The 22,501-nt window shown below is 37.8% G+C and overlaps 1 protein-coding gene across 4 annotated transcripts in view; it reads left to right on the top strand.

The window, feature by feature from the left end:
* The window catches only part of IPMK (inositol polyphosphate multikinase), a 67,915-nt gene that overhangs the window by 6,292 nt on the left and 39,122 nt on the right, over positions 1-22,501 (top strand). For 3 of the 4 annotated variants that reach the window (XM_036895036.2, XM_036895035.2, XM_036895038.2), the window contains exon 2: positions 21,587-21,672. In XM_036895036.2, the coding sequence (XP_036750931.2) occupies positions 21,587-21,672 (86 nt within the window). Of the gene's footprint in view, positions 1-21,586; positions 21,682-22,501 lie in introns of all 4 variants that reach the window. The other variant, XM_036895037.2, reaches the window with a different exon arrangement.

Here is a 22,501-nt window from a genome sequence, read left to right as displayed (position 1 = left end):
AGGTATCTTTACCACTTGGAAGAATTATGATACTCGGTAAATTTGATATGAGGCACGAATTCTATTTAAGGGTTGTAATTAGGAAGGAAGAAGAAAAGCTATAGAAGTAGCAGGCGGAAGAAAACATGGGAAGATTGATTATTTCTTTGACATATCTTCTTGTAGAGTAACTTCAGCATGTATAGGGTTTAAGCTACTACTTAAATTGCGCACACACATTAACATAATAGGAGTATAGTTACATAACCAAAGCATACCTGTAATTACCAGCCATCTCCAGTGAAACCAAGAAAACCAGTTAGGCACCTTAGGCATTTGTGAAAACTTATCTATGATATGGTGGATATTGTCCAACTGAACTTGAACAGTCTGAGAGAAATCAGACAAATTAAAACAACCAATTCCTGGGGAATGTTCACATCCCATATGTTCTTTATTTTATTTATTTATTTATTTATTTTTATTTATTTTTTATTTCTTATTGAAGGGTAGTTGACAACAGTATTGCATTACATTAGTTTCAGGTGTACAACACAGTGATTCAACATTTATATACATGATAATTCTAGGTACCAGGTATCACCATACCAAGTTGTTACAATATTTTGACTATATTCCTTATGCTATACATTACATCCCGGTTACTTATTTATTTTACAATTGGAAGTGTGTTTATATATATATATATATTTTGGAGGGCATCTCTCATATTTATTGATCAAATAGTTGTTAACAACAATAAATTTCTCTATAGGGGGGTCAATACTCAATGCACAATCATTAATCCACCCCAAGCCTAATTATCGTCAGTCTCCAATCTTCTGATGCATAACGAACAAATTCTTACATGGAGTACAAATTCTTACATAGTGAATAAGTTACATGGTGAACAGTGCAAGGGCAGTCATCACAGAAGCTTTCGGTTTTGTTCATGCATTATGAACTATACACAGTCAGTTCAAATATGAATATTCATTTGATTTTTAAACTTGATTTATATGTGGATACCACATTTCTCTATTATTATTATTTTTAGTAAAATGCTGAAGTGGTAGGTAGATACGAGATAAAGGTAGAAAACAGAGTTTAGTGTTGTAAGAGAGCAAATGTAGATGATCAGGTGTGTGCCTGTAGACTATGTGTTAATCCGAGCTAGACGAGGGCAATAAACATCCATGTATGCAGAAGATTTCTATCAGAACGGGGGGGTGAGGTTCTAAGCCTCACCTCTGCTGCTCCCCATTTTCTCACCAGATGGCCCCCTGCTACTGTGCCTGTCTTAGGTTGTTCCTCCCTTGAGGAATCTTACCCGTCTCTGGCTAACCAGTCATCTTCCGGGGCCATACAGGGAAATGTTAAGTTGGTAAGTGAGAGAGAAGCCTTATTGTTTGAAAAGGTTAGCTTTTTATTTCTTTGCATATTTATGCCCTGTGGCTTCTATGCCCAGCATTTGTCTTGAGGTGTCTTTACCACTTGGAAGAATTATGATACTCGGTAAATTCGACATGTGGCACGAGTTCTATTTAAAGGTTGTGATTAGGTAGGAAGAAGAAAAGCTATAGAAGTAGCAGGCAGAAGAAAACCTGGGAAGATTGATTATTTCTTTGACATATCTTCTTGTAGAGTAACTTCAGCATGGATAGGTTTTAAACTACTAATTAAATTGTACACACACATTAACATAATAGGAATATAGTTACCTAACCACAGCATACCTGTAATTACCAGCAATCTCCAGTGAAACCAAAAAAACCAGTTAGGCACCTTAGGCAATTGTGAAAACTTATCTATGATATGGTGGATATTGTCCGACTGAACTTAAACAATCTGAGAGAATTAAGATAAACTAGAACAACCCATTCCTGGGGACTGTTCATAACCCATATGTTCTTTTAACGATAAATAGTCTGTGGTTGTAAGATTTTGGAGTGCTACAATTTGCACTTCTCCTAATTCTTGGTTGAGTTCCAACAGTATAGATCCAGTCCAATTTTTTGTTTTACTGTATGCACAGGCCAGCTTAGATATCTCCTTCATCATTCCCATGGCAAGTCCAGGAACTGGTGGGATGAGTGCATCTACACCTGTGACAGTGCGTGGATCTTTGTTGGAGTTTTTTTTTTTTTTTTTGCTGATCATCTTCTGTCATGAGTCTTCCCGAGAGTGCTGATGTTGGAAGTTCTTTTTGATATCGTATCTTAGTTCATTTTTGGGGTAGCCAAATTAGGCTTTGATCCTCTGTATATACACAGACCCTTTGCCTACACTTTTATATGCCCTTTATATCATTGTGTAGAACTCATTAGAGGTCACCACATAGGAACTGCTTTTTTTTTTTTTTTAATCATTAATCTACACTTACATGACGAATACTTTGTTTACTAGGCTCTCCCCTATACCAGGTCCCCCCTATATACTCCTTTACAGTCACTGTCCATCAGCGTAGCAAGCTGTTGTAGAATCACTACTTGTCTTCTCTGTGTTGTACAGCCCTCCCCTTTCTCCCACCCCGCTATGGATGCTAAACTTAATACCCCTCTTTTTCTGCCCCCCATTATCCCTCCCTACCAACCCATCCTCCCCAGTCCCTTTCCCTTTGGTACCTGTTAGTCTATTCTTGAGTTCTGTGATTCTGCTGCTGTTTTGTTCCTTCAGTTTTTCCTTTGTTCTTATATTCCACAGAGGAGTGAAATCATTTGGTATTTCTCTTTCTCTGCTTGGCTTGTTTCACTGAGCATAATACCCTCCAGCTCCATCCATGTTGCTGCAAATGGTTGGATTTGCCCTTTTCTTATGGCTGAGTAGTATTCCATTGTGTATATGTACCACGTCTTCTTTATCCATTCATCTATCGATGGACATTTAGGTTGCTTCCAATCCTTGGCTATTGTAAATAGTGCTGCGATAAACATAGGGGTACATTGGTCTTTCTCATACTTGATTGCTGCATTCTTAGGGTAAATTCCTAGGAGTGCAATTCCTGGGTCAAATGGTATGTCTGTTTTGAGCATTTTGGTGTACCTCCATACTGCTTTCCACAATGGTTGAACAAGTTTACATTCCCACCAGCAGTGTAGGAGGGTTCCCCTTTCTCCACAGCCTTGCCAACATTTGTTGTTGTTTGTCTTTTGGATGGCAGCCATCTTTACTGGTGTGAGGTGATACCTCATTGTAGTTTTAATTTGCATTTCTCTAATAATTAGCGATGTGGAGCATCTTTTCATGTGTCTGTTGGCCATCTGTATTTCTTTTTTGGAGAACCGTCTGTTCAGTTCCTTTGCCCATTTTTTAATTGGGTTATTTGTTTTTTGTTTGTTGAGGCGTGTGAGCTCTTTATATATTCTGGACGTCAAGCCTTTATCGGATCTGTCATTTTCAACTATATTCTCCCATACTGTAGGGTTCCTTTTTGTTCTATTGATGGTGTCTTTTGCTGTACAGAAGCTTTTCAGCTTAATATAGTCCCATTTGTTCATTTTTGCTGTTGTTTTCCTTGCCCGGGGAGATATGTTCAAGAAGAGGTCACTCATGTTTATGTCTAAGAGGTTTGTGCCTATGTTTTCTTCCAACAGTTTAATGGTTTCGTGACTTACATTCAGGTCTTTGATCCATTTTGAGTTTACTTTTGTATATGGGGTTAGACAATGGTCCAGTTTCATTCTCCTACATGTAGGTGTCCAGTTTGGCCAGCACCATCTTTTGAAGAGACTGTCATTTCGCCATTGTATGTCCATGGCTCCTTTATCAAATATTAATTGACCATATATGTCTGGGTTAATGTCTGGATTGTCTAGTCTGTTCCATTGGTCTGTGGCTCTGTTCTTGTGCCAGTACCAAATTGTCTTGATTACTATGGCTTTATAATAGAGCTTGAAGTTGGGGAGTGAGATCCCCCCTACTTTATTCTGCTTTCTCAGGATTGCTTTGGCTATTCGGGGTCTTTGGTGTTTCCATATGAATTTTTGAATGATTTGTTCCAGTTCATTGAAGAATGTTGCTGGTAGTTTCATAGGGATTGCATCAAATCTGTATATTGCTTTAGGCAGGATGGCCATTTTGACGATATTAATTCTTCCTAGCCATGAGCATGGGATGCGTTTCCATCTGTTAGTGTCCCCTTTAATTTCTTTTAAGAGTGACTTGTAGTTTTCAGAATATAAGTCTTTCACTTCTTTGGTTAGGTTTATTCCTAGGTATTTTATTTTTTTTGTTGCAATTGTGAATGGAGTTGTTTTCCTGATTTCTCTTTCTGTTGGTTCATTGTTGGTATATAGGAAAGCCACAGATTTCTGTGTGTTGATTTTGTATCCTGCAACTTTGCTGTATTCCGATATCAGTTCTAGTAGTTCTGGGGTGGAGTCTTCAGGGTTTTTTATGTACAGTATCATGTCATCTGCAAATAGTGACAGTTTGACTTCTTCTTTGCCAATCTGGATTCCTTGTATTTTTTTGTTTTGTCTGATTGCCGTGGCTAGGACCTCCAGTACTATGTTAAATAACAGTGGAGAGAGTGGGCATCCCTGTCTAGTTCCCGATCTCAGCGGAAATGCTTTCAGCTTCTCGCTATTCAATATAATGTTGGCTGTGGGTTTATCATAGATGGCCTTTATTATGTTGAGGTACTTGCCCTGTATTCCCATTTTGCTGAGAGTTTTTATCATGAATGGATGTTGAACTTTGTCAAATGCTTTTTCAGCATCTATGGAGATGATCATGTAGTTTTTGTCTTTCTTTTTGTTGATGTGGTGGATGATATTGATGGACTTTCGAATGTTGTGCCATCCTTGCATCCCTGGGATGAATCCCACTTGGTCATGGTGTATGATGGTTTTGATGTATTTTTGAATTCGGTTTGCTAAAATTTTGTTGAGTATTTTTGCGTCTATGTTCATCAGGGATATTGGTCTGTAGTTTTCTTTTTTGGTGGTGTCTTTGCCTGGTTTTGGTATTAGGGTGATGTTAGCTTCATAGAATGAGTTTGGGAGTATCCCCTCCTCTTCTATTTCTTGGAAAACTTTAAGGAGAATGGGTATTATGTCTTCCCTGTATGTCTGATAAAATTCCAAGGTAAATCCATCTGGCCCGGGGGTTTTGTTCTTTGGTAGTTTTTTGATTACCGCTTCAATTTCGTTGCTGGTAATTGGTCTGTTTAGATTTTCTGTTTCTTTTTGGGTCAGTCTTGGAAGGTTGTATTTTTCTAGGAAGTTGTCCATTTCTCCTAGGTTTCCCAGCTTGTTAGCATATAGGTTTTCATAGTATTCTCTAATAATTCTTTGTATTTCTGTGGGGTCCGTCATGATTTTTCCTTTCTCGTTTCTGAGACTGTTGATTTGTGTTGACTCTCTTTTCCTCTTAATAAGTCTGGCTAGAGGCTTATCTATTTTGTTTATTTTCTGGAAGAACCAGCTCTTGGTTTCATTGATTTTTGCTATTGTTTTATTCTTCTCAATTTTATTTATTTCTTCTCTGATCTTTATTATGTCCCTCCTTCTGCTGACCTTAGGCCTCATTTGTTCTTCTTTTTCCAATTTCGATAGTTGTGACATTAGACCGTTCATTTGGGATTGCTCTTTTTTAAATATGCTTGGATTGCTATATGCTTTCCTCTTAAGACTGCTTTTGCTGTGTCCCACAGAAGTTGGGGCTTAGTGTTGTTGTTGTCATTTGTTTCCATATATTGCTGGATCTCCATTTTGATTTGGTCATTGATCCATTGATTATTTAGGAGCGTGTTGTTTAGCCTCCATGTGTTTGTGAGCCTTTTTGCTTTCTTTGAACAGTTTATTTCTAGTTTAATGCCTTTGTGGTTTGAAAAGTTGGTTGGTAGGGTTTCAATCTTTTGGAATTTACTGAGGCTCTTTTTGTGTCCTAGTATGTGGTCTATTCTGGAGAATGTTCCATGTGCACTTGAGAAGAATGTGTATCCTGTTGCTTTTGGATGTAGAGTTCTGTAGATGTCTATTAGGTCCATCTGTTCTAATGTGTTGTTCAGTGCCTCTGTGTCCTTATTTTCTGTCTGGTGGATCTGTCCTTTGGAGTGAGTGGTGTGTTGAAGTCTCCTAGAATGAATGCATTGCATTCTATTTCCTCCTTTAGTTCTATTAATATTTGTTTCAGGTATGTTGGTGCTCCTGTATTGGGTGCATATATATTTATAATGGTTATATCCTCTTGATGGACTGAGCCCTTTATCATTATGTAATGTCCTTCTTTGTCTTTTGTTACTTTCTTTATTTTGAAGTCTGTTTTGTCTGATACCAGAATTGCAACACCTGCTTCCTTCTCTCTGTTGTTTGCTTGAAATATCTTTTTCCATCCCTTGACTTTAAGTCTGTGCGTGTCTTTGGGTTTGAGGTGAGTCTCTTGTAAGCAGCATATGGATGGATCTTGCTTTTTTATCCATTCTGTTACTCTGTGTCTTTTGATTGGTGCATTCAGTCCATTTACATTTAGGGTGATTATTGAAAGGTATGAATTTATTGCCTTTGCAGGCTTTAAGTTTGTGGTTACCAAAGGTTTAGGGTTAGCTTCTTTACTATCTTACTGTCTAACTTAACTCGCTTGTTGAGCTATTATAAACACAGTCTGATGATTCTTTATTTCTCTCCCTTCTTATTCCTCCTCCTCCCTTCTTCATATGTTGGGTGTTTTGTTGTGTGCTCTTTTTAGGAGTGCTCCCATCTAGAGCAATCCCTGTAGGATGCCCTGTAGAGGTGGTTTGTGGGAGGCAAATTCCCTCAACTTTTGCTTGTCTGGGAATTGTTTAATCCCTCCTTCATATTTAAATGATATTCGTGCTGGATACAGTAGTCTTGGTTCGAGGCCCTTCTGTTTCATTGCATTAAGTATATCATGCCATTCTCTTCTGGCCTGTAGGGTTTCTGTTGAGAAGTCTGATGATAGCCTGATGGCTTTTCCTTTGTAGGTAACCTTTTTTTTCTCTCTGGCTGCCTGTAATACTTTGTCCTTGTCTTTGATCTTTGCCATTTTAATTATTATGTGTCTTGGTGTTGCCCTCCTTGGATCCCTTGTCATGGGAGTTCTGTGTACCTCTGTGGTCTGAGAGGCCATTTCTTCCCCTAGTTTGGGGAAATTTTCAGCAATTATTTCTTCAAAGACATTTTCTATCCCCTTTTCTCTCTCTACTTCTTCTGGAATGCCTATGATTCTTATATTATTCCTTTTAGATTGATCACTCAGCTCTCTTAAAATTCTTTCATTCCTGGAGATCCTTTTATCTCTCTCTGCATCAGCTTCTCTGCGTTCCTGTTCTCTGTTTTCTAGTCCATCAATGGTCTCTTGCATCTCGTCAATTCTGTTTTGAAGTCCTTCCAGAGCTTGTTTTATTTCTGAATTCTCCTTCCTTAGTTCTTGCATATTTCTCTGCAAGTCCATCAGCATGGTTATGACTTTTGTTTTGAATTCTTTTTCAGGAAGACTGGCTAAATCTATCTCCCCAGATTCCTTCTCAGGGGAAGATGTAGCAGATGCCGAAGCTGTCTGGGTTAGTCTTTTCTGGATCATATTTTTTTGCCTTTTCATGTTGACAGGTGCTATTGACTGTCAGCTGGGAGGGCCAAAATTTTCACTTGCTACTGGCCTTTCTTTACTGGGACAACTGCGACCCCTAGTGGCTTCTGTTGGGTAATTGCGTGTAGAGTGGGTCTTTGTGTCTTGCCTGGCCGGAAGGGAGAAATTTCCCTTTCTGTGGGCGGAATTTGTCTCAGGCTGCTTCTCTGCTTTCGCAGCGCCCGGTGGGGTAATGGATGGGGGGGCTGCTTGACTGTTTGCCTCCGTGAAGGGTCTCAGAGCTGTTGCCCAGGGGGTTAATGCACCCGGTTTTCCCTGTAATTTCCAGCTGCTGTACTGTGACCTGGGTTGTTTCCGTCAAGCTGTTAAGTCCCTGTCCCTTTAAGACTTTCAAAAAGCCCCCGCTTTTCTTTGTCACAGGGGCATCAGCTTCGGCACCCGCTCAGAGGTCTTACTCCCTGTTCCCCCAGTATCCAGGGCCCCCTGGGCATGTACTGTGTCTGCACTGTGGCCCGGATGGCCGGGGCTGGGTGTTCGGCAGTCCTGTGCTCCGTCTCCCTCCCGCTCTGCCTATTCTTCTCCCGCCGGGAGCTGGGGGGAGGGGCGCTTGGTCCCGCCGGGCCGGGGCTTGTATCTTACCCCTTTCACCAGTCGCTGGGTTTTCGCTGGTGTAGCTGCGGTCTGGCCACTGTCCTGCGTCTTCTGGTCTCTCTTTTAGGGCTAGTTGTGTTTGTTGTATTTTCAAAAGTATATATGTTTTTGGGAGGAGATTCCCACTGTCCTACTCACGCCGCCATGTTGGCCCCATATGTTCTTTTAACAGTAAATAGTCTGTAGTTGTAAGATTTTAGAGCGCTACAATTTGCACTTCTCCTAATTCTTGGTTGAGTTCCAACAGTATAGATCCAGTCAAATTTGTTGTTTTACTGTATGCACAGGCCAGCTTAGATACCTCCTTCTTCATTCCCATGGCAAGTCCAGGAACTGGCGGGATGGCTGCATCTACACCTGTAGCAGTGTGGGGATCTTTGTTGGGATTTTTTGATGATCATCTTCTGGCATGAGTCTTACAGAGAGTGCTGATGTTGGAAGTTCTTTTTCATATCGTATCTTAGTTCATTTTCGGGGTAGCCCAATTAGGCTTTGATCCTCTGTATAAACACAAACAGACCCTTTGCCTACACTTTTATATGCTCTTTATACTCTTGTGTAGAACTCATTAGAGGTTACCACACAGGAACTGCCTTTTTTTTTTTTTTTTTTGGTATCACTAATCTACACTTACATGACGAATATTATGTTTACTAGGCTCTCCCCTATACCAGGTCCCCCCTATAAACCCCTTTACAGTCACTGTCCATCAGCATAGCAAAATGTTGTAGAATCACTACTTGCCTTCTCTGTGTTGTACAGCCCTCCCCTTTCTCCCACCCCCCCATGCATGCTAATCTTAATACCCCCCTACTTCTCCACCCTCCTTATCCCTCCCTACCCACCCATCCTCCCCAGTCCCTTTCCCTTTGGTACCTGTTAGTCTATTCTTGAGTTCTGTGATTCTGCTGCTGTTTTGTTCCTTCAGTTTTTCCTTTGTTCTTATATTCCACAGATAAGTGAAATCATTTGGTATTTCTCTTTCTCCGCTTGGTTTGTTTCACTGAGCATAATACCCTCCAGCTCCGTCCACGTTGCTGCAAATGGTAGGATTTGCCCTTTTCTTATGGCTGAGTAGTATTCCATTGTGTATATGTACCACGTCTTCTTTATCCATTCATCTATCGATGGACATTTAGGTTGCTTCCAATTCTTGCCTATTGTAAATAGTGCTGCGATAAACATAAGGGTGCACTGATCTTCCTCATACTTGATTGCTGCATTCTTAGGGTAAATTCCTAGGAGTGCAATTCCTGGGTCTAATGGTGAGTCTGTTTTGAGCATTTTGATGTACCTCCATACTGCTTTCCACAATGGTTGAACTAACTTACATTCCCACCAGCAGTGTAGGAGGGTTCCCCTTTCTCCACAGCCTCACCAACATTTGTTGTTGTTTGTCTTTTGGATGGCAGCCATCCTTACTGGTGTGAGGTGATATCTCATTGTAGTTTTAATTTGCATTTCTCTGATCATTAGCGATGTGGAGCATCTTTTCATGTGTCTGTGGGCCATCTGTATTTCTTTTTTGGAGAACTGTCTGTTCAGTTCCTCTGCCCATTTTTTAATTGGGTTATTTGTTTTTTGTTTGTTGAGGCGTGTGAGCTCTTTATATATTCTGGACGTCAAGCCTTTATCGGATCTGTCATTTTCAACTATATTCTCCCATACTGTAGGGTTCCTTTTTGTTCTATTGATGGTGTCTTCTGCTGTACAGAAGCTTTTTAGCTTAATATAGTCCCACTTGTTCATTTTTGCTGTTGTTTTCCTTGCCTGGGGAGATATGTTCAAGAAGAGGTCACTCATGTTTATGTCTAAGAGGTTTTTGCCTATGTTTTCTTCCAAGAGTTTAATGGTTTCATGACTTACATTCAGGTCTTTGATCCATTTTGAGTTTACTTTTGTATATGGGATTAGACAATGGTCCAGTTTCATTCTCCTACATGTAGGTGTCCAGTTTTGCCAGCACCATCTTTTGAAGAGACTGTCATTTCGCCATTGTATGTCCATGGCTCCTTTATCAAATATTAACTGACCATATATGTCTGGGTTAATGTCTGGATTGTCTAGTCTGTTCCGTTGGTCTGTGGCTCTGTTCTTGTGCCAGTACCAAATTGTCTTGATTACTATGGCTTTATAGTAGAGCTTGAAGTTGGGGAGTGAGATACCCCCTACTTTATTCTTCTTTCTCAGGATTGCTTTGGCTATTCAGGGTCTTTCGTCTTTCCATATGAATTTTTGAATTATTTGTTCCAGTTCATTGAAGAATGTTGCTGGTAGTTTCATAGGGATTGCATCAAATCTGTATATTGCTTTAGGCAGGATGGCCATTTTGACGATATTAATTCTTCCTAGCCATGAGCATGGGATGAGTTTCCATCTGTTAGTGTCCCCTTTAATTTCTCTTAAGAGTGACTTGTAGTTTTCAGAGTATAAGTCTTTCACTTCCTTGGTTAGGTTTATTCCTAGGTATTTTATTTTTTTTGATGCAATTGTGAATGGAGTTGTTTTCCTGATTTCTCTTTCTGTTGGTTCGTTGTTAGTATATAGGAAATCCACAGATTTCTGTGTGTTGATTTTGTATCCTGCAACTTTGCTGTATTCCGATATCAGTTCTAGTAGTTCTGGGGTGGAGTCTTTAGGGTATTTTATGTACAGTATCATGTCATCTGCAAATAGTGACAGTTTGACTTCTTCTTTACCAATCTGGATTCCTTGTATTTCTTTATTTTGTCTGATTGCCGTGGCTAGGACCTCCAGTACTATGTTAAATAACAGTGGAGAGAGTGGGCATCCCTGTCTAGTTCCCGATCTCAGAGGAAATGCTTTCAGCTTCTCGCTGTTCAATATAATGTTGGCTGTGGGTTTATCATAGATGGCCTTTATTATGTTGAGGTACTTGCCCTGTATTCCCATTTTGCTGAGAGTTTTTATCATGAATGGATGTTGAACTTTGTCAAATGCTTTTTCAGCATCTATGGAGATGATCATGTGGTTTTTCTCTTTCTTTTGTTGATGTGGTGGATGATGTTGATGGACTTTCGAATGTTGTACCATCCTTGCATCCCTGGGATGAATCCCACTTGGTCATGGTGTATGATCCTTTTGATGTATTTTTGAATTCGGTTTGCTAATATTTTGTTGAGTATTTTTGCATCTACGTTCATCAGGGATATTGTTCTGTAGTTTTCTTTTTTGGTGGGGTCTTTGCCTGGTTTTGGTATTAGGGTGATGTTAGCTTCATAGAATGAGTTTGGGAGTATCCCCTCCTCCTCTATTTTTTGGAAAACTCTAAGGAGAATGGGTATTATGTCTTCCCTGTATGTCTGATAAAATTCCGAGGTAAATCCATCTGGCCCGGGGGTTTTGTTCTTTGGTAGTATTTTGATTACCGCTTCAATTTCGTTGCTGGTAATTGGTCTGTTTAGATTTTCTGTTTCTTTCTGGGTCAGTCTTGGAAGGTTGTATTTTTCTAGGAAATTGTCCATTTCTCCTAGGTTTCCCAGCTTGTTAGCATATAGGTTTTCATAGTATTCTCTAATAATTCTTTGTATTTCTGTGGGGTCCGTCGTGATTTTTCCTTTCTCCTTTCTGATACTGTTGGTTTGTGTTGATTCTCTTTTCTTCTTAATAAGTCTGGCTAGACGCTTATCTATTTTGTTTATTTTCTTGAAGAACCAGCTCTTGGTTTCATTGATTTTTGCTATTGTTTTATTCTTCTCAATTTTAATTATTTCTTCTCTGATCTTTATTATGTCCGTCCTTCTGCTGACCTTAGGCCTCATTTGTACTTCTTTTTCCAACTTCGATAATTGTGACATTGGACCATTCATTTGGGATTGTTATTCCTTTACTAAATATGCTTAGATTGCTATATACTTTCCTCTTAAGACTGCTTTTGCTGTGTCCCACAGAAGTTGGGGCTTAGTGTTGTTGTTGTCATTTGTTTCCATATATTGCTGGATCTCCATTTTGATTTGGTCATTGATCCATTGATTATTTAGGGGCATGTTGTTAAGCCTCCATGTGTTTGTGAGCCTCTTTGCTTTCTTTGTACAGTTTATTTCTAGTTTTATGCCTTTGTGGTCTGACAAGTTGGTTGGTAGGATTTCAATCTTTTGGAATTTTCTGAGGCTCTTTTTGTGGCCTAGTATGTGGTCTATTCTGGAGAATGTTCCATGTGCACTTGAGAAGAATGTATATCCTGTTGCTTTTGGATGTAGAGTTCTATAGATGTCTGTTAGGTCCATCTGCTCTGCTGTGTTGTTCTATGCCTCTGCCTCCTTATTTTCTGTTTGGTTGATCTGTCCTTTGGAGTGAGTGAAGTGTTCAAGTCTCCTAGAATGAATGCATTGTGTTTTATTTCCCCTTTTAATTCTGTTAGTATTTGTTTCATATATGTAAGTGCTTCTGTGCTGGGTGCATAGATATTTATGATGGTATATCCTCTTGTTGGACTGACTGCTTTATTATTATGTAATGTCCTTCTTTGTCTCTTGTGACTTTGTTTTGAGGTCTATTTTGTCTGATACAAGTACTGCTACACCTGCTTTTTTCTCCCTATTAGTTTCATGGAATATCTTTTTCCGTCCCTTCACTTTTAATCTGTGTATGTCTTTGGATTTGAAGTGAGTCTCTTGTAGGTAGCATATAGTTGGGTCTTGTTTTTTTATCCATTCAGTGACTCTGTGTCTTTTGATTGGTGCATTCAGACCATTTACATTTAGTGTGATTATCAATAGGTATGTACTTATTGCCATTGCATGCTTTAGATTCATGGTTCCAAAGGTTCAAGGGTAACATCCTACTATCAAAGAGTCTAACAACTCACTTAGTATGCTATTATAAACACAATCTAAAGAATTTTTTTCACCTCCTTTTCTTCCTCCTTCATTTTTTATATATTAGATATCATATTCTCTACTCTTTGTCTATCCCTTTTTATTACCTCTGGTGAGAGCTGTTTCACCTTAGGAACACTTCCATCTGTAGCATTCCCTCCAAAATACACTGTTGAGATGGTTTGAGAGAGGTAAATTCTCTCAGCTTTTGCTTACCTGTAAGTTGTTTAATCCCCCCTTCAAATTTAAATGATAATATTGCCAGGTAGAGTATTCTTGGCTCAAGGCCCTTCTGCTTCATTGCGTTACATATATCATGCCACTCCCTTCTGGCCTGTAAGGTTTCTGCTGAGAAGTCTGATTATAGCCTGATGGGCTATCCTTTGTATGTGATCTTTTTTCTCTCTGGCTGCTGTTAATAGTCTGTCCTTATCTTTGATCTTTGCCATTTTAATTTTTATATGTTTTGGTGTTGTCTTCCTTGGATTCCTTGTGTTGGGAGATCTGTGCACCCTCATGGCCTGAGAGACTATCTCCTTCCCCAGATTGAGAAAGTTTTCAGCAAGTACCTCCTCAACGACAATTTCTATCCCTTTTTCTCTTGCTTTTTCTTCTGGTACCCCTATAATATGAATATTGTCCCGTTTGGATTGGTCACACAGTTTCTCAATATTCTTTCATTCTTAGAGATCCTTTTTTCTCTCTGTGCCTCAGCTTCTTTGTATTCCTCTTCTCTAAATCCTATTTCATTTATCATCTCCTCCACCATATCTAATCTGCTTTTAAAACCTTCCATTGTATTCCGTAATGATTGGATCTCCATCCTAAATACATTCCTGAGTTCTTGAATATTTTTCTGTACCTCCATGAGCATGTTTATGATTTTTATTTTGAAATCTCTTTCAGGAAGATTGATGAGTTCATTCTCACTCAATTGTTTTTCTGGTGGTGTTGAGATTTTGCTTTGAACCAGGTTCCTTTGACATTTCATATTTGTATGTGGTGTACTCTCGTGCCCAGAAGCTCTAGTCTCTGGAGCTGGTCAGCCCCTGGAGCAATATCAGGGTTTGCAGGGGAATGGTGTTGGTGCGTTGGGGGAGGAAAGAGCTGCTTCCTGCTTCCCGGCTGCTATGCCTGTCTTTATTGCTAGAACCAGTGGGGCAAACACACCAGTATAAGCCTCTTTGCTTTGCATTTGTAGCTGCTGTAGGTGGGGTTCCCCTCTGGCTGGCCTGATGCTATGGCAGGGTTTGCTGGTTTGCAAGCCTGGTGCAGGCTGGCCAGGAGGAAAGCACAGCAGGCTGCATATCACGATGGAGGGCCTTGGAGTTACATAGCCAACCAGGGGGATGGAGCGCCTGAATATTGTGAAAATTCCCAGCCTGCTGGGCTGAGTGCACCCGGACAATTTTGTCTACCTGTCCTTTCTCCTGAGCAGTAAGCTCTGTGCAATTCTTGTCCCTTTAGCAGGCCTCTCCCTTTTAGGAAGTCTCTCAGACTGCCCACCCATATCAGCCAGATGTGGATCCCTGTTTTCCACAAGCAGCTGGAATCTCAGTCTCTCAAGGTATTCCACCTGTCTTAGCTTTCCAACCTCACTAGTCACAGAACACCATGCAATGTAGGTTCATGCTCTCACAGCAGATCTCCAGGGCTAGGTTTTCAGTAGCCCCAGGCCTCTACTACCTCCCCACTCCATTTCTCTTCCTCCCGCCCCAGTGAGCTGGGGTTTGGGAAGGGCTTGGGTCCTGCTGGGTTATGGCTTTGGTAGTTACCCTGTTCCGTGTTCTTTTCTCAAGGTGTATGCAGTCTGGCGCAGCCTTCTTTGCTGTTGCTCTTTCAGGATTAGTTGTATTAATTATATTTTTGTATTATATGTGGTTTTAGGAGGAGGCCTCTGTCTCACCTCTCATGCCGCCATTTTTACTCTTCTCTCTAAATATTTTGAGTGTGTACACATCCTATAATTTCAGTCTAGTACTATAGGGTGTTCTTTGCCTTCCCTAGTTCTTTATTTATATCTCCCTTTTTTCTTATTGAGAATTCTGTCTCCCCAAAACATCAATATATTTACGCATTTTGAAATACTTAAACCAATGTTGCATTCCCAGAATAAAGTCCACATGGTAATGTTAAATTATCCACTATATATTGCTGGATTAGGTTTACAAATATTTTATTAAAGATTGTGTTTATTTGAGATAGTTGTCATTTTCTTTTAAATCTTTGGGTCATTAAAGATCAAGAATATGTTGGCTTCATAAAATGAGTGGGCAAATGTTACCTACTTTTCTGTTTTCTGAACATATTTGATAAAATTGGTATTTTTTTCTGTAAATGTTTGATAGAATTTATTAGTGGACCCATTTTGGCCTGCAGTTGTCTCAGGTCATTTAAAATTATGAATTTAATGTTTTTCATAGACATAAGATAACTCAGATTTTCTATTTCTTTTTGTGTCAATTTTAATTATTTGTATCTAAAGCAATTTGTTTCATCTAAGTTGGAGTTATTGGTATGAAGTTCATAATTCTCTTATCCTTTAATGTTTGGATTTGTAGTAATATCCTATTTTTCATTTATTCCTAATAATGGTTACTTATGTTTTCTTTCTTTATTCCTTCATCTGCCTAGGTAGAGGTTTATCAGTTTTACTGAAAAATTTTTTGGTTTCACTGATTTCTATTTTGTGTAACGGTTATCTCATTTATATTTTTTGCTCCTGTCTTTCCACTTTCGTGGGGTTAATAGGTTCTTTTTCTAACATCCTAAATTGGAACCTCCTCTTTTCTTTTCTGATACAAGCATTTAAAACTACACTTTTTCCTCTAAGCACTAGCAGTATTTTAAGTGCATTCCACAAATTTTGATATGTTGAGTTTTCATTATTATTTGGTTAAAAATATTTTTAAATTTCTCTTGTGAATTTTGATTCATGGATTAATTGGAAGTGTGTTTACTTTCCATCTATTTAGTATTGTTCCAAATATCTTACTGTTATTTCCATTATGGTTAAAGAATGTTCTCTATGTGATTTCAATCATTTTAGCCTTTAAACTCGTTTTTTATAGTCCAGCACATGGTCAGTCTTGGTAAATGTGTCCTTTTCATGTGAAAAAAGAAATGTATATGTTGTTGGATATAGGATTCTGTAAGTGTCAATGTGGCCAAGCTCTTTAATACTGTTTAGGTTTTGTATATCATTACTAATGTTTTATGTTCTTGTTTTATCATTTATTGATAGAGTAATTGTGGATTACTGTCTTTTCAGTTCTTTCATTTTTTTGTTTCATGTATTTTGAAGCTCTGTTACTATGTATGTGCAGTTAGGATTGCTGTGTCTTAATGAATTGACGTTATCATTATGAAATGTCCTTTATATATGATAACGTTTCTTGAAGTCTGCTGTGTCTGACATTAGCACAATCTGTTATGTAATAATATGTCAACTTTCTTATGAATAGTACTTGCTAGTATATCTTTCTTCCAGCCTTTTACTTTAAACCCATCTATGTCTTTATATTTAAAATGTCTAGGTGTTTGTTTTTCCATTCTGTTTAGGATTCACTGAGCTTCTTGGTTTTGTATTTTTGATTTTTGTTAGAAACATTTTAGTTAGGTATTTCCTCAAACCCTTTCTGTCAGTAAAAAAAAAATTCTATCTTTTTCAGTAACTAATTTACAAAATATATAATTATTTTAGCATACATGTATTTTCTTATGTATTTTTTTTCTAATAAAATAAGTGTATGTTCATTATAGAAAGTCTGGAAAAAGCTGCCAAAAGAAAAGAAAAAAAGAAAAACTACCTAGAATATCCCATCTACAGATGAAATTTTAACTTGCATTTATTTTACAAAATTATAATCTCACCAAATACACAGTTTCTTTTTTTATTGTGGTAAAAATGCAACATAAAATTTACCATCTTAGTAAGTGTTTAGTAAAATTTAGTAAAAATTACCATTTTAAGTGTACAGTACAGCAGTGTTTCCTGTTTGTACATTTTCGTGCACTATATCTCTTAGAACTTTTTAATCTTGCAAAACTGAAATTCTGTATTCATTGAACAACTAATCCCTCTGGCCTCCTCCCTCTTACCAGCATTTTAATTGCTGTTTCTATAAGTTTGACCATGTCAGATTCCTCATATAAGTAGAGTAATGCAATATTGGTAATTCTGTGATTGGCTTATTTTATTTGCATATATCCTCACTGCTCATCCATGTTGTAGCATATAAAAGAATTTCCTTTAAGATCTAATAATATTCCATTATATGTATATGTGACATTTAAAAAATCATTTCATCTGTGGTGGACATTTAGGTTGCTTCTGCCTCTTGGCTGTTGTGAATAATGGGTGTACCTTTCTTTTTTTTTTTCCTGGAGTTCTAATGATAATTATCTTAAACAGTTTGATACTATTCCACAGATGCTTTCTTCTGATTTTTTCTCACTCTTTTCTTTTTTTCTTTGTGTTTCAATTTGGGTATTTTCTGTTGACCTGTTGTCACATGCACTGATTTCTTGCTGTTTTATGTTTACTGATGAGCCCATAGAAAACATTTTTTGTCTGTTACCACATTTTTTACTTACAACATTCCATTTGACTCTTAAAACTTCTCTCTGAAATTTCCTATCTTTATACATGTTCGTTACCTTTTCTGTTGAAACCTTTAACATAGTAAAGATGGTTGTTTTTAAGTTCCTTGATAACTTTAATATCACTGTCATCTTCAGAACTTTCCTAGAGCATTATTTCTTGGCAGTGTTTTTTATCTTTTTCATATGTCTTGTAATTTTTTATTAAATTCTGGACATCATATGCAGGGCGAAAGCACTTGAGGTGAACAGTATTATGCCTGAAATAAGTACACCTTTTCTACTAGGTTGTTACTGTTGGTGATTGAGCCAGTCTAGTCAGGAGTAGAGCCACTTTTGAATTTTGTTGTTGTTATATAATACCTTGTGTTATGGGCTGAATATTGTGGTTCTTAAATTCATATTCTGAGACACCAGCCCCCAAGATGATTGTATTTGGAGATGGTTCTTTATGGAAGGAATTAAGATTAATGAGGTATAAGGGTAGGGGGCTCACCCAGTAGGATAATTGGTCTTATAGAAAGCACCATGAGAGAATGTCATTCACCCTCTGTCTCTCTGCCATGTGAGGACACAGAGGGAGGGGCAAGCCAGGAAAACAGCTCTCACAAGGAACTAAGGTGCCTTGATCTGGGACTTTTAGCCTTTAGAACTGTGAGAAAATAAATCTTTGTTGTGTAAGATACCCAGTCTGTGGTATTTTGTTAAGGAATTCTGAGTAGACTGATACACCTTCAGTGCACTGTGGGCTTGAAATTTCTGTTGTAAGCTTATGTTTACAGTGAGGCTGGTTTGCCAGAGGATTTTTTCAGTATTCCTGTTTAGTCTACTTTAAGTTTTCCTTGTGCACCCCATGCCTCAGAGACGATTTTTCTCCATGTTCATGCACTTCCTCCAAATGAAGGTTAATGTTGCCACTTACTTGGTGATTAGTAGCCTAATGCTAGACTGTAGAGATGTTGTCTGTTGTCTTGGTTTAACTTCAATATTAGGTAGGCCCTCTTCCCCATGCTCTTCCACAAGTGAGCCAATCTTGGGATAGGGCTTTTTCAGTGGTCCTGCCCCTTTTTATGTGGTATTCAAACTCTTAGCAGGTGATTTACGTGAGTTTCCTTTCCCCACCCCAGCCAATAGGAGATATCTACAGTCAGCACCCAGTGTTTTTCTATTTTCTCCTCATCTCTGAGAATTAGAGGTTTTTTTTTTTACCATTTCCCTTTCTGTGGTGGGTCATCTGTATCTTGGGGGCCTCATGATTTACTGCCCTTATCCCAGAAGTCTAAGAATTTTTTTCACAGAGGAAAATATTTTGAGAGAGTCTTTACTGTAGAAGTGGAGTCTCCCTTCTTCAAGGGCTGTACCTCTGATGGTCACTTATTTTGGTGGTGGTGGTGGGCGCTTACCCCAGTCTTTCTCTTGAGTGTCTGGAAGACAGGTCCCTGGGGAAGGTGCCAGAAGTATTTGCAGCTTCTCAGAGTTCTGTACTTTCTAATGTACACTTGTCCTTTAGCCATTTGTTAAAGTTTCTAGCTGAATTGTTCTTACTGCTTTGTAAGGTGGCCCCATCTTTTTCCCATGCTCTGCCATAAGTGAACCAGTGTTCATATCCTGCTTTTTCATAGTGGTTTGTGTCTTTCCTTAGATTTAATTTTGTTTACAATCTCAGTGCTCTGATGGTTTCAAGAAAAGTTATGATTTTGTAGATTATCTAGCTTTTTCTTGTTTCTAGATGGGAGGGATGGCTCTTGCAGCTTTCCATATCCTGGGTGGAATCGGAAATCCAGAATTTTTTTGTGTTCCATTCTCTTTTCTCCTTATGATACTCTAACAACATGTTTGTTAGAATGCTTGATATTATCATACAAGTTCCTAATGCTTTATTCTTTTTAGATATTTTATCTCTCTCTGTTAATTTAGATATTTTCTATTGACCTTTCTTAAGTTCATTGTTCTGTTGCCTATTCTTAGTCCATTAGTTGACACTTGATATCAGATATTAGAATTTGAGTTTTAGAATTTCTCTTGGTTCTTTTTTAGACTTTCTATTTCTCTTCTGAAATACATCTGTTCAGTATTTATATACACTTTTTTCTATAATTCCTTTAGCATATTTATAATTGTTTTAACGTCCTTGTGTGCCAGTTATAATTACTTGATCATCTGTGTGTCAACTTCTGTTGACTGTTTTCTTTTAATTATGTATCACATTTCCCTAATTTTGTAGTATGTCTCTTTTTTTTAAATTGGATTTTGGGCATTATATTTAAAGAACAGTGGGGAGTAAAACTTACAATTTTTGTTTTGCTTTGCTTCATGTAGGGTATTAGTCCTTCCCTCTATTTAGGGTGAGGAGTTGATATGTCTTAGATTTAGTTCATCTATTATGGGCTCAGCCATCCAAGAAGCTTCTTTTTTCCTTTACTTTTTCTTGACAGCTTTTCAGCTGGGAGGAATTTAATATATTATTGGTTTACTTTTGGATCTTGGAATTCATTCCCTAGGAGAATGCCTGTGATTGCCATGTTTTCTTTCATGGCTACTTTCTCCAAAAACTTGGTGGGGGGAAGGGTGTTACAGAGTGAGTAGTGTGGGAGAATTACTGGGTCAAACAGTCAGTTTTTGTGGTAGGATTATTGTCTTTAATTCATCCTGCTACCCCATTCTGTTGTCTAAAATCTGCTTGGCTGCTAAAATGTATTTGTCTAATGGCAGATTCACCTGTATCTAGACTAGTTGCCTGCCCCAAGATGTTAAGCTACATGGTTCTCTCTTCATTTATGCTGCATCCCCAAACCCCCAACATACCGTATTGGAATTTAGTTCCTCAAGGCATCTTTCACTCTGCATTAGTGCTTAGAAAATGCCCATTACCAGGAGAGTAGAGCTTTACTTGTTTTACATCCCAACTTTTAGGAACAAAATTTCTTTTCAGTAATTTTTAGTTATATTAGGCTACTCCTTGAAGTCCTAAAATTTTTTGACCACTTACTAACTAGTCTTATCCATATGAATTAATATTTACCTTTTTCTCTCCTATGTCTAGGTGTTAAAACAAATATACTTGATTGTCATCTCTCTTGAGACTTTCTGCTTCAGTGATTAAATTCTGCATTTTTGTCATGATTAACAGTTCCTGACACTTGCTAAAAGGAATAGAATCCTAAATGGCGTATTTTATCAAAATGTGAATAGATTTATTTGAGTGCTCTTTGTGTTCTAGTTAGTATGATTTTGTGAAATCTCAATATATGAAAATTTGAGATTTTAACATATAAATTTGGGAATAAGTGAGTCTTCATGGCATAGGGACAGGGCCAGTGTTAGTACCTATATGATGACTTTAGAAAAAGGCTTCCCCTCTTGTCATAGTATAAAAAGGTGACCCTTTTGGTTCTCAGCTGAGTGCCTGATTTCTGCCCCCCCATTTATCTGTACATATACGTAGGTGCTCCCATACTATCTGTACAATTCTACGTAGTTCATCTGAATCAGGAAAGTTCTTTAGTTCCTTTTGTGAAACATGAGAGAAACTTATAAAAAAATCACAAAGTAGGGCATTCACATAGGACTACCATTAAAATTGTTTTCTGTTAATTATAACTAGGATCAGTTTATGGTACTGCTTTTAACTTGCTTGTTGTGTAAGTATAAATTAGTATCTCCCAGAAAGTCTGTTACTAAAGAAATGCTACAAAAATTTACACATATGTTCTATTTATTCAGCAGTCCAAGGACTCTAAAAGAAACTGGCTGGAGACAATAAAAAACCAAGCTACTTAGAATTTGTTTTCTGGTGCTTTGCATAAAACAAGCACTGAAATATGTTGATTGTTAAAATTTCTGAAATAAGTAAAAGGAAACTTAAATTTATGAAAGTGGTTTATCTGTAACTTTAGGACCAAATCTATGATGCAAGGTACACTGTTACTACAGCATTTAAAAAACATGTAAATTTTGGTCTATAGGTATACTGCAACATCCAGATGGCACAGTTTTGAAACAATTACAGCCACCTCCAAGGGGTCCAAGAGAGCTGGAATTCTATAATATGGTAAGTGAGGTAAGATTTGTTTTGTTGTATAATCAGAGTGTTTTTCCTAATTTTCTGGTGGTGACTCAGGAAGAAGTACATTTGATGGCATATATATATATATATACTGTGTATGTGACTGAAACAAAACTTACTGAAATAGAATGACTATCTTTACTGATACAGTCTAGTATTTATGTTCTACTTCATTTTTTAAAGATCCTTATTCTGATCCCAAAATTGACTTCCATTAATGGGTTGTAACCTACATTTGAAAAATAGTTAACTGAGATTATGTGTTTCTCAAAAATGTTGAGTTTAAATAACTGTTTTTACTATAGGATTTCTTAGAGCTTTAAATGTGTTAAATGTTACTGTGAATCTCCAAAAGGGAGCAAAAGGGAGAGGGGGAGAAGGTATATCCTTAATATCAAATTAACCATATGACTAGGAATACTTTTTAGTACATTCAGGTGTTTTGCAACCACCACCTCTATCTAATTACAGAATGTTTTTATCACACAGTGATCCCTTAAGCCAGGATGCTTTACTCCTCCTTCTCAGTCACAGCAACCACCATTGTGCTTTCTGTAGACTTACCTATTAGGGATCTTTCATGTAAATGGAGTCATACATATATAACTTTTTGTGTCTAGCTTCTTTTGCTTAATGTTCATTTACTTTATAGTATGCATTATACTTTGTTCCTTTTTATGTCTGAGTAATATTCCATTGTACTTACATAGCACATTTTATTTATGCATTCATCTGCTGAGGGATGTTTGGGTTGTTTCTGTCTTTTGGCTTTTGTAAATAGTGCTGCTATGACCATTCATGTATAGATATTTGT

This window comes from Manis pentadactyla, chromosome 8, assembly GCF_030020395.1.
Source record: "Manis pentadactyla isolate mManPen7 chromosome 8, mManPen7.hap1, whole genome shotgun sequence".
NCBI lineage: Eukaryota > Metazoa > Chordata > Mammalia > Pholidota > Manidae > Manis > Manis pentadactyla.
The sequence above is the reverse complement of the archived record's forward strand: the minus strand, read 5'-3'. Positions and strand labels throughout refer to the sequence as shown.